This window comes from Macrobrachium nipponense, chromosome 3, assembly GCF_015104395.2.
Source record: "Macrobrachium nipponense isolate FS-2020 chromosome 3, ASM1510439v2, whole genome shotgun sequence".
Taxonomy (NCBI): domain Eukaryota; kingdom Metazoa; phylum Arthropoda; class Malacostraca; order Decapoda; family Palaemonidae; genus Macrobrachium; species Macrobrachium nipponense.
In genome coordinates, this window is record NC_087202.1 from 43,318,003 (window position 1) to 43,331,369 (window position 13,367).

At 39.9% G+C, this 13,367-nt stretch overlaps 1 protein-coding gene across 1 annotated transcript in view; it reads left to right on the forward strand.

Annotated features, from left to right (window-relative positions):
* Positions 1-8,552, forward strand: part of LOC135221719 (carnitine O-acetyltransferase-like) — a gene marked incomplete in the record, with an annotated part of 119,298 nt that extends 110,746 nt beyond the window's left edge. The window contains 3 exon segments of the mRNA XM_064259503.1: positions 4,240-4,263; positions 8,118-8,240; positions 8,378-8,552. Coding sequence (XP_064115573.1) covers positions 4,240-4,263; positions 8,118-8,240; positions 8,378-8,537 — 307 coding nt within the window.
* Positions 8,553-13,367: the final 4,815 nt, after the last annotated feature.

Sequence of the window (13,367 nt, forward strand, 5' to 3'; positions counted from 1 at the left end):
CTCCAGGGGGTGGAAAGAGCTCACCTTCCGGTATGTTCCCACGTTTGTGGCCAAGACCTAGAACCCATCAGTCTGGGACAACAGGTTCGTGAAGTTCTTGATTCAAGCCCTCCCGAAGTCCAAGGGCCCCAGAGCTCTCCTCTTGTGTCCAGTTCAGGCATTGAGAAAATACTTGATCAGGACAGCTCACCTCAGGCTAGGTCAAGAATCTCTTCGTCACCACAGGGCGAGACAAGAAAGCGGTCTCCAATAACACCATTTCATATTGGTTGAGGGAGACGATCAAGAGGGCGTACAAGGGGGCTGGGCTCCCTGCGCCAAAGAACGCTAAGCCCCATGACATTAGGGGTATCGGGGCCCCTCTCTTTATCAAAGAATATTGCAGTCTTCCAAGTCCTAAGGGCAGGCGTGTGGAGTAGGCAGTCCACACTCATGACCTATTATGAGGAGTCCCTCGACTCTTTCGAGATCAGCCCCATGGTGGCGGGGCAGCACAAAGCATAACCCCCCTTCTCCCTCCAGGGATAGGATTGGATGTGGGTATGAATGACAGTTCCCTAAGGGATTCCTGTTCTCCTTTTTCCCCTACCTACCTTCCCCTCCCTTACCACTGGGCCTCCGGACCGGGATTCGGCCCCAGGAGTATTCAAGGTAAGCCTTATGGATCAGTACAAACCATTGCCTTACAGGACTTGTTCCAGTTATGCCCAGGGCTTCGCCAAGTCCTTTGGTGTTCCCTCTCGGGTCACAGCCCCTCCGGGTCCCGGGCCTCTCCTCCCCCAGTCTCCTTCCTCCTAAGAACTAAGTCTCCTATAAAAGCAGTTTGAGGTAAGTATACTGCATTGGAACAAATACCAAATTCTTAGTAATTTGTATTTTTTCCAGCTATACTTACCTTGAACTGCTTCAAACTAGGCCCTCCCTACTATCCCCAGTGTCTTACGGTAGGAGACCGGGCTTTTTGGGGTCATACGAGGAAAGACTGGCGAGAGAGGTCAGAGGTCGGGCGGGCTTCGACCCTCGGGGCATGTACCTGGTGAGGTAGGGTGAATAACTGGAATTTTCTGGTCAGTTCTGGATTTGACAAATCCAGGTACGTATCTCCTATAAAAGCAGTTTGAGGTAAGTATAGTTAGGAAAAATGCAGATTACTAAGAATTTGTTATATTTTATGGTGCTAGGCAAGCGCCATATAAAACTGGATCGCCATTAACCGGGGACTGCCTGTATTTTTGCCTGTATTTTTATATTTGCCCAGTATTTACACAGTTATTAGTTTCACTTGTTCAGCAATTAAAATTTTGAAATCCGCAGGTCATGGTAGAATGTTTTGAGGGTAGATGACTAACCCCCGCCCACTTTCGGGAGGAAAGAGAGGTACAACATAGCAAAGAGCTTTAATTTGTTTCTACCGGCTGATGGGTGAAGTCCTGTAGTGTGCTGCGGTTAAATTTTTGGAATTCTGACTTTCCTGATTGTTCTATATTGCATCAATTGGTGACGTACACTATTTGGTTGTCTTTTGGCATATTTAGCTTAAGATACAGGTTTTTGAAACCTTATTATTTCATTAAGACTTGAAGTTTTTTGTTTGTATTCCCTATTTTGACTTTTCAAGATGTCCGACACTAGTATTTCTTCTTTTAAGTATTGCAGCACAGGCTGTAATACTCGTTGAACTAAGGAGACTTATGACTCTCATACAAATGTGTGACTTGCAGAAGACAGAATTGGTTTATTGACTTTAAATTTCAAGAATGTACTGACTGGGACAGTAATAAGTGGAAAAACTAGACTCTAACTTGAAAAAATTGGCTAGGGACAAAAAGAGAAAAGCTTTGGCTCTGGTAGAGAATAGTCAAGTCTTAGCTAGTCAAGAATTTTCTTGAGCTAAATCTGAGTGTGATGTTCCTGTGATTTCTTTAAATCCTGTGATGCCCTTATCTGTCCCATCACCTCCTTTACCCAGCTCCCAAGTTTCCCAAACCAACACCATAACCAGTCTCGAGTGCAAAAGATAAATGGTTTCAAATGCTTGTAGAATTGTTTGCACAGTAAGCATCATCGGTGGAGATACTTATGGAAAAGAAAGGTGATTCGGAGCACCCAGTTGCACCCAGTGCCAGGGAAGTGATTGTGGAGTAGGTGGCTGCTTGGCCCACTGATTCTCCTAGGCTTGGTCCCTGACATACTCCTCATAACCTGGGAGGAGTCAAACTGGAAGACTAAGGGAGGTCGGTGGGATCTGCCCCTGGCAGTCGCCCCCCGGGTTCAATCTTTTGATGAATCCAAGGTTGCAACCTAAGCCCACTGGAAAGGGCTTTCAATGGATTTCCATAAATGTTGTTGAGTTTGGAAGGTTTGTCTCCTAGGATTCATGGGTGCTTTGCAGAGAGAGAGAGAGAGCGACCTTCATGTAGTCACTGGGATAGTCCGGAGCACTTTTCATCAGACAGCCTTTCTTTAGGAGACTGTCCCCAGGCACTAAAACGCTAGTCTTTCTGTAAGGGCACTTTGTCTTCCATGGATAAGAAGCTTTTTTCTTAAGAATGTGAACATCCAATGGGTCAAGCAGCGTTGGATCTTCCTTTAGAAGTCGAGTTTCCTCTAGTAGCTGATCGGACAGTGGCACCGTAACTCCCAGTGGCTCCTGTTAATGATGTACCACAAGCGTCTCAGGTGGTAGAAGCTTCTATGGTGCCCGGGCAGTACCACGAAAGTCTCAGGTGGTAGATGCTTCTCTGGTGCCCAAGTGCCCAGCTTTGCTGGAAGAGGAACTGGCCCCTGCTCTCCAGCAATCTCAGCATATGCAAGTGACTCCTAGTATTGGAGCTCAGACAGCACAAGTTCAGGATATGTCAGTGCTTTTGGATCCTTTCCGGAGTAAGCTGGATAGCAATTTGAAACTTCTTGATAAGCCGCCTTCAAGTCAGAGCTATATGGAAAAACAGTACTAGTCCACATAGACAATACTACTGCACCATCTTACCTAAAGAATCAAAGGGGAACCCACTCCTTCTCCCTTTATCAGACAGTGGGAGAACTTCATCTTTGGTTGAATTGGAACAATATAAAGGTAGTGATGCAGTTTGTTCAAGGGAAGCTCAATGCACTGGCAGATGAATTAAGTCGCCAGAGGCAAGTTCTCCAGACAGAGTGAACCATGGACCCTCTTGTATGCCTGGACCTCTGGAAGTCATGGGGAAAGCCAGTACCGAATCTCTTCATGACATACAGAAACAGCTGTCTCATGTTATTTTGTTTTATGATTCCAGATCCTCTAGCATGGGCAATGGATGCCATGCTACAGTACTGGACAGACAAATATATGTATTTGTTTCTGCTGTTCAGTATTATGAGGCAGGTGCTGAACAAATTTCGGAAGCACACAAACGTCTCTATGATTTTGATAGCACCGTTTTGGCTAGCAAAAGAGTGGTTTCCGGACCTACTCGAACTGTTGTCAGATTTTCCGAGATTGCTTCCAAGAAAACAACAGCTTTTCAGACAGCTGCATGAATAGAGCTCTCCCTCTTTCCCTCGTATGAACATAAGGACATAAACAAATTGAAGGTCTTTGCTATGTTCTACCTCTCTTTCCCCCCAAAAGTGGGTGGAGCTTAGTCATCTACCCCTAAAACATTCTAGTGCGACCCACGGATTTCAAAATTTGAATTGCCGAATGAGTGAGGCTAATAGCTATGTAATATTGGGTAAGTATAAATATAAAGCCTTTTTATATTATAAAAATATATTTGTACTAATTAGTCTTAGGATTGAGTAGTAAATGATTTACATTTATTTGATAGATTTGCCTTTAAAGTTGTCACCAGGAACTTTGGAATAATTTTAGACTACTGTAGTACATGTAAAATTGGGTCTTCCCGGTTATAAATGTAGATAGGCCATACCAGGTTTAATGCCTTTATTAGATGTAGATTCTTAACAAAATTTATGTCATTTGTACCTCAGCACTTTGGAATGTTGTATATTTCTTACAATTTTGGTTTAATGAAAAAATAAATTCATGAGAATAATTAATTTTTTTGCATGTAATAAAATTTTATTTCTTCATGTGTGTTGATTAGTCCCTGTCTAGAGCTGCATTACATTGGAAAGCTTCTTTGCTTGTAGAAGATTGTTTGCGGGTTTGATTTTATTTTGAATTAGTAATTCTATTTTGTTTTATTTTTCTTTTTTTCAAGGTTTTATTGTAGCACCCAAAAATTTCTTTTGCAGAACTTCTGGCAAAGGTGGTTTAGAGTAAGTTAAAAATTGTGTCTTCTTTGTCTTCTGTATTGTAAGTAATGTTTTGATAATTGTTTGTTCCTTGGAACTATATGGAATATAGTACAGCTAAGTTGAAGTTTTAAAGCATATTTTGTAAAATAGCTTTCAATGATGCTTTATTTATGATACTATTAATGTTATTACTTGAAGTGTCCTACCGTGTATATTTGAATTAAGTACCACTTAAATACTGTAAACCATTTGTCACTGTTGGAACATTTTAACATCATCACCATAGTAGGTTGGCAAAATTAGAATCAGATAAAAAGTTTTACATTTACAGTATTAAAAATGTATACTGTAATGGAAACTGCTATTGCCAAATACAGTAACAAAGAAAGTTGCTGGTCAGTAACAAGAGGATTCTTTATGTGTTGATGCACCTCATGTGTAAAACAATTTTTGCAGAAGAAATAATGAAGTATCATAAACTCAACAAAAACTAAGTACTTGAATATAAGAAGCATGTACACAGACATCCGTATATGCAAAACTCTAATATATGAGAAAATCTTGGAATAGGTTAATATGGAAGTCAAGTTTTTTTTAACAACTACCATATCTCACAATAAGCAGCTGCTTCAAAATAGTTTAGAAGATAAAGTATGTGAAATAAGGTCAGTGTGATGTAGTAACTGGTAATAGAACAGTTTGAATATTGACATATTTTCTAGCTGGAACATAGTGAGTATAATAAAAAATTGCTGCAGTAATAGGTCAGTATAAATCTAGAAATTGAAAGCTAAACAGGACATTCTAAGTAAAGAAATCAGTTAAATAATGATGGAAATTGAAACCCTCAGAAATTATTTTGTCATAAAAAACTAATTCTTGTAATTTTACATCAGACCAGTACTTCGATTAATTTGGCAGGCATTGCATTTCCAAGGTAATACAAGTCTGTACAGTCACTATCCGACTTACGAATGAGTTATATTCCGGATAGATGTTCTTATCTTGAATTGTTCGTAAGTTGGTTTTTAACATGCAGTGCATAATTTTTGTCAACGTTTACATTATCGAGTTAATTCAGGAGTCAAAGGTTATACTATTTTCACTGGATTTTTAAATTGTGCCGCAATATAAATAACTACTTTGAATATTAGAAAGGTAAAAAGAAAAACATAAAATTTAGATTCATACAACATTCAAAATTTAGTACTGGGATAATCAGGGAAGGGGTTAATGGAACCGCTTCTTCTCTTTGTTCTTTTGTTCTTTCCAAAAATTCTTGCTTGTCTAATAGGCATGTAGAGCAAAATTGAATGTGTAACCTTAATTTTTTGTATCTGAATGTTTGTAAATTGAATGTTCGTAAGTAGGGTGGTGACTGTATTGTTTTTAAAGACTATAATTATGCATTCTATTTATTCAGCCTTTTTTAGCTGTTCTTGAAAAATAGCTAGTATTTGTTAAGGTACTCAGATAAGGTTCAGTTCCATTAGAAAAATCATTGATAGGGCTTGTTAATCAGATCATAATTTTTCAGATATAGTTAGATGTGAAAATTGCCCCAAAATGGAAGACTGTAGTATCTGCAAAAATACAAAACTTGAGAAAAATGTTGTTAAAGAATTTTTTTATTCCATTTTTCTACTGTTTTATCTCATGTTTATTGGTACAAAAGGGTATGTATTCAATTCAATGCAAATTATAATTTTACTAAAATAAATGCGTAATTCTGAATGGATTATGTCACAGATTTTCCTTGTTCACCATGAAGCACCTAAAAGTCGTCATGCAGTGAAAAACTGCAGTATCTGTGAATCACAGCCCAATTAATCATGTTCCCAGCATTCTACATGTCATAATGTTAGCTGATGTTGACTTTCAGAAAAAAAAGTTCTGTTCAGGGTCATGGTGAATCAAAGTCACTATCTCTACACTGTTTCATCAGTGCTTTCTGCCAATTTCATCCGGAATGTGCGTTGGTTCTTTGTCATCAAAGGTTACAACTTTTCACCAATGTCTGCATTCTTGTTGGCCAGTACCCCTCTCGCCTCATTTCCATTTTGAAGTTCTTCAGAACTTTGATGTCACTGAAGCTGTCTTCTTCATGACTTGCTTTCATGTGCAGCATGTGGGATCCTCTTCGAAATTGGACAACAATTATGTTGTGCAGCATGGTATCCGCATCAAGCTTTCATGACGTCACAGAAATAAGAAAAGTTGTAGACATTCCCTCCAGGGCAGCTGCTAATCTCAGATTCCTCCTTATGGTGGAACAAATCTGCCAACATAAATGTGTGAACAGGTTCAAAGTAGTACTGTTTGAATGTGATATCCTTGGCCATTATGATGTCACCATTGATTAAAAGGATCATGGAAGAAAATGAACACCAGTTCTTGTTTAGGGCTGTGCAGTCATCCAGCAAAATAATGAAGTGCTTAATTTCACGTTCCTTCTGGAAGGCGTAAATTAATGCAAACTTTATCGCTTTAGCATTTCTTTTAGCATTGCCCTTGTGCTGCACAACAGAGATCGTATCCTTTACTATTTGCAACTTTATTCTTCTTCAAACTGAGCAGAGCAAAGGTCTTTTGGTATGCAACGATACATTCAGTAAAGATAACCATTTTATTGCCAGGTATCCGAGACAACATAAGCACTCTCTGCAGGGCAACACTTCGGACATGTACTTCCCTTAGCCATTTCTGGGTGGTTGTATACCTTTGTTTGTGCAGCAGCTGACATTGGCAAAAGTCAGTCATCTCAAGGACTATTGTCAGAATGTAAATCCCTCATATGCTGGTTGTGCTTCAGGCACATCTCGCATTCTTTTACACATCTCTATTTACAACTTGTAAGTGACAAGGGTTTCCGGTTTTTTTTACTTCTATTCCTCATGCATTGAATGAATATAAATGTCACTAGGTGCATGTTCCCCTCAGTAATGACTACTAGAAGGATTAAAAAACTCAATGTGATCTGAAATCTTGTCACTACTGTTCTTGTGTGTCTCCCTCATCTATCCTTGGCTGCTGAGATGGATGTATTTGGTGTTTGCATTACAGTGGTGATATCCTGTCTTATTTTGGATGATACTCAAGAGTTGCCAAGAAAAATAACTTGTAGACATCTAGCATTTCTGCATCAGCATTTATTTGGCAGTTTGTATTCAACGATAATTTTTTTCTTATTCTCCTCCTCTCCTCTGGTATGGCGCCCTGTTGGTTTTCTTGTAATATGGCTTTTAAAGTCATGTCTCTTTATCTTTGCCCATTGTTTGTCAAGATCCAGAATTGAGTGTGGATGCATTCCCACTGATCCTGGAAAACCTTGCTAGTATATGTCTTCTTACTGGTCTCTTTACAAGGGTCTTGAATAGGAGGCCTTTCTTCTTTCTTATTCTTTTTTGGAGGTTCTGGTACAGTCACATATCATTTAGGAATATAAAGATTAATGCTTCAGACCACAGTAACAGTACATGTTGTCATACTAATACAATCAAAGACTGCAGAAAAATGATAAATACTGCAATTTTCCCCTGCCTTACCTCTGATTTTGCAGTTACTGCATGGATTACTATGTAAGACTGCAGTAAATGGTAGATGCTGCAGTTTTCCCATACCTTATTACTGGTTTTGCAGATATTACAAATGCAACCCCTAAATACTCGTGGAAAACATTGAAGAATCATTCTGAAACTCCATTAACTTGTGTATTAGTGTTTCATGAGCCCAGTAGGTGGCATGGCATATCTCAGTTTTGAAAATTTTGCAGATAGTGCAGTTTTCCATTTTAAGGCAGAAAAGCTTTGTAATTAATTTTAAGGTAAAATGTGACATTTTTTGTTATGTGTTACTTGTATCCTTGTCCAATTAAGAGCTGAAAGTAAACGAGAGCCTCACACACCTGTCATGGAGCTTCCTCGCCCGCAACGACTCATGTTTAATATTACACCAGAGATTAAGCAAGAAATTGAGGATGCCAAAGTATCATTACAGAGGTAGGTGACTTCTGATGGCATATTGCTGTTTTTTTTTCCATTATTGATATCTATACAGTGATAACATAATACTTATGCTGTATATTTGCTATATATCACATACAAAAGTTTTAAAAATATATCTATTTTTCCCACAGCTTGGTAGATGATCTTGAGATGACATGCTTCAACTTCACCGGATTTGGCAAGAATTTTATAAAATCACAAAAATTAAGTCCGGACAGCTTCCTGCAGATGGCCATTCAGCTAGCATTTTACAGGTATGCCATCAATTATTTCTTATGTCAGAGTAGTTAACGTAAATGAGAGTTCTGAGAGAATTCAGGCTTAAATTTTTTACTTAGTCATGACTGTAGCACTATAATATATGTATAGTATTTATATACAATACAAAGAGCAGGGTTAAGTATATCATCTGTGGGATTGATTTATGACTAAGATGCCATCTTGATACTGTAGTGGTCAGGAAGAAATGTATGGCAGTAACTTCAGGGCTGAAAAGTTATGTAATGACAAGGGAAACCGCTTTAAAAACTTAAGGTGATAAGACTTATTCTAATTTTGTTCATATTTTTCCTTTGTGTATTTGTGTAGTGTGTGTGTGGTGACTTTTTCTGCCTTATAAGTTTATCCAAGTCATTCAGACCACTGTCTAAGTGGTAGGCAGGATTAAGGATATTGCTCATACCAAAACACACCCATTCGAGGAATGGTCAGACTTCTCAAGTTGGAGTGATTAGTTATTTCCAAACTTCCCTCCTTATATTCACTGTAATGAGTAAGTGTTCATATGTGGAACATACCTGGGTGTTAACATTATGATAAATCTTCTGGCGCCAGCTGGAAACCAGTAAAAAACAATAAGAATTGTTTATGCAAGGAATTGGTATCATCTAGCATCTGTCGTGGAGGTGAGGTAGGGAGAGGCCAGCAACCCAATCTCAACTTTGTGATGTATGACTTTTTCTTCTTACTGCCTTTGAGAGAGTTCGTCTTTTTTGCTCTCCTCCCCAAAGCCAGATTTTACCCTTTGCCTATGATTTCTTGTTTGTGTTTGCGTACAGTGAATTTTGGTGTGTTTTTGTGTGTGTGTGTGTTTTTGTTTTGTTTTTATAATGCAGTCCCAAGTTCCAGCTAAGAGTTCTTGTAAGCCTGAGAGGAAATTTCCCATTCTAGCCATCTACCCTTGTTCACATTTCCTTGCTTCCTTTGAAACTGATCCCCATTCAAGATTTAGTAGGTGCAAATTGAATGTTTGTAATGTGACTAACCCTTGTTCTGAATATCTTTCTTTATCTCCTGAGATCAATGGAGGAGATACACCAAGGAGAAGCAGCACAAAAGGAAGTCGAAGGCACCATCTTGGGAAGGATTTTCTCCTCCTTCAATGGACGTTTCTCAGTTTCCTCATTGTTCTGCTTTTCCCTTGTCTAGACCTACTTCAGTTGCTTCTTCTTCCTTTGAAGCTTGTCCCTTCATATTCTTCCGTTGATTAGTCTTTGGAAGTTTTGAGAGAGGGATCAGATTTTATGCCTCATGCTGCCCCATCTTTCAGGTTCAGAATGCAGAAGATGTTGGTTGTTTGAGCCTTTTTAGCCCTATCAGGACTACCAATCTTAGATGGTCATTATCCCATTTCATGTCTTCTGGCATCCCAGTGTCAGCCACCATGACAGTTCCTAATTCTCTAGCCTCCTCTCTGCTGGGTCTCACACTCTGCCATCTAGTGCAATGCCATTGTTACTTACTATGCTACCCGGGTCATCTGTTCAGGCTACATCAGTACCAGCAGATCACATACAGAATTTGTCTGCTCCTGTGATTTTGCAGTGGAGTTCTGCTATGACGTCACCTGTTGCTGCTCCTACTACGAACTCCCTCACCTGAATCTCACACTTCCGAGCCTGACCACTTCGCCAGCTAGGGAATAGGGTTGACCAGAAGTTTGGTTTAGTGGTAAATACAGTGACACAACTGGGAGAATCAGTGTGCTTTTTTAATGAATAATTTTAGTGATAAAAGTGCCAGGGAAGTGATTGTGGAGGAGGTGGCTACCTGTCCCACTAACTCTCGTAGGCAAAGGTTACTGCCAGACTCCCCTAAACCAGAGAGCTTCCTTGATTGGTCAGTGGGAGGCTGAGTGAAGAAGATCCAGGATTTTTCCCTTTTCTCTGAGGATTGCTCTTCAGATTGGCATAGCATTATTTATTGTACTGATAGAGCCATTAGAGATGCTTCACAGGAATTGGCCTCCCTTTTCGCCATGGGGATTTTAATTAAAGAAGCATATTTTCACATTCCGATTCATCTACATTGAGAAGTTTCTGAGATTTTTGTACTAGAAAGAAGTGTTTCAATTCAGAGTGCTGTGCTTCAGCATATCGACAGCCCCTCAGGTCTGTACTTGAGTCCTCTCTCCCCTGGCAAAGTGGCTACACCTGATAGGTGTCAACATCCTCTTATACCTGGACGACTGGCTTATTCGTTCACCCACAAAACTAAAATGCACCGAGAACCTTCAGAAAACCCTGAAATTGACTCAATACATAGGATTGTTAATAAATCTTCAAAAATCACAACTAAGCCCATCTCAGAGGATCCTTTATTTGGGGATTCAGATAGATTCTCGGATTTTTTGGACCTCTCCATCCCCCAAAAGGATAGTCTTGCCTGAAAACAGTAAACCATTTTCTGTGAGTCCAGAAGGGCTCAGCAAATGAATGGATGAGTCTGCTGGGCACTTTGTCATCAATAGGGCAGTTAAACAGACTAGGGAGACTGCATATGAGAAGCCTGCAGTTGTTTCTGAAGATCAGTTGGGTCAGAAAGACCCAACTGGATTCATTCGTCTTCCGGGTTACAAATGAGGTAAAGAAATCCTGCGATGGTGGCAATCTTCTGGCAGGTGTATAGAAGGAAAGTCTCTGCTTCCTCTGAACCCAAACTTCTACAACACGTCAAACGCAGGCTGGGGAGCACATCTACGAGGTAGGGAAACATCAGGAGCTTGGTGTCAGGAAGAGAGCAAATCCCATATTAACAACAAGGAATTGAGAGCAATTTATTTGGGTCTCCTTCACTTCCAAAAGGAAGTACTGGGCAAAGTGATGGCGGTTCACTTGGACAACACCACTACCTTAGCTTACACCAGTCAACAAGGGGGAAACTCGCTCCTTTGCTTCCTTCAAGACGGCAAGGTCTTCTACTGGGGTTGATTGGAACAAGACAAAGTTAGTTATCCAATTTATACAAGGGAAGCTAAATGTATTTGCAGGCGAGTTAAGTTGACACAGCCAAGTCCTTCACACAGAATGGACCAAGGACCTTCAGGTATGCAAAGACCTGTAGAAGCTGTGGGTAAAGCCATTCCTGGGTCTTTGTGCCACATCCAGGAATCACTGTCTGCCTCCGTTCTGTTTTCCTTTTCCAGACCCTTGAGCTTGGGCAACAGATGCCCTTCTGTTGGACTGGTCCAATCTAGATTTGTACACCTTTCCCCCCATTCAACTTGATAAGGGAATTACTGAACAAGCTTCAGTCTCACCAGAATATCAGTATGACCTTCATAGCTCTTCTGTTTGGCCAAAGAAGGAATGGTTTGCAGGTTTACTAGCCCTATTGGTGCACTATCTGAGGGTAACATACCAGAGCTGCTCAGACAACCCCATTTCAGTATGTTTCACCAAAACTTGTCTATTCTGGCTCTGACAGGGTTTCAACTGTTGTTAAACTCCTTTGAGCGAAAGGATTTTCAAAGTCAGCGTCTCAAGCTATTGCTAATAGTACACGGCAGTCATCTAACAAAGTCTACTAGGTAAAGTGGTCCATCTGTAGACTTTGGTGCAGAAGAAATAACTTGTCTTCTAAGATGTCTTTGCCGCAAATAGCAGATATCCTCCTGTATGTAAGAGTCTCCAGGGTTATTTCGTCGTCAACTATTAGTGGTTATATACCCATACTTAGCTCTGTCTTTCATCACAGAGGCCTGAAGCCTGAACATTACTTCAAATCAAGCCATCTCTGACCTCATTAAATACTTTGGCTTCTCTGAACCCTAGACAGAACAAACAGTTTCTTGGAGTCTTGACGTAGTTATCCAATGGATCTCAGGGCCACAATTCGAACCTCTTCACTCAACTTCTCTGAGAGACTTAACCAGGAAGACTATTCCTTATGGCTCTCGCAACAGCTAAGAGGGTTAGCGAACTCCACGCCTTGGACAAAAGGGTGGGTTTCTGACAGGGAGATGCAGTGTGCTCTCTAATGTTGGGATATCTTGCTAAAAATGAATTACAGTGTTCCCCCCGTATTCGCGGGGGATGTGTACCAGGCACCCCCACAAATAGCTCAAACCCGCGAATAGTTAGAACTCCCTTCTGAAAATGCCTATATCTGCCTATCTTGAAAGTTCAAATACCAAATGTATACATAAAGTATCATCCTACATCAAATATACCATTGAATTGGTATTAATAATATCATTTCAAAGTCATCTTAAACATTTTACAGTTAGAAATATATAAACAGCCAATAAGAGAAGAGCGAGAGAGAGAGAGAGAGAGAGAGAGAGATTGCATAAAAACCATTAAATTCGTTGACCATTGTATGGCACTGTTACTTGACATGTTTGACAGCTTCCCAGCTCCGAGCGTCACTAGAGTTATGAGAAGGTAGGGAAACTGATACAGAAAAAGACGAAGGGAAGAATTTTCATTTGAAATTAGTTATTATTATTATTATTATTATTATTATTATTATTATTATTATTATTATTATTACAGTGGTACCTCGACATATGAAAGGCTCAACTTACGAAAAACTCGAGATATGAAAGCAAATACAAAGATTTTTTTGGCTCTACATATGAAAATAGTTCAAGTTACGAAAGGTGGTTGCTGTAAAGTCCTGAGATTCGCCCGGACCACTGAGAACAATTTTAAAATTCGCGCAACGCCAACTAAGTAAACTCGCCACCATCCTCCCGCTCTCCCATTGGTTCCTGATGCTAGTCACCCCATAAGATCCTGCTCTCCTATTGGTCAGCATCTACCCCTTGTGCTCTATGTATACTATTGGTAAAAGGATGCTGTAAATTGAAAAACTTATTCATGCAATACATTTAATAAA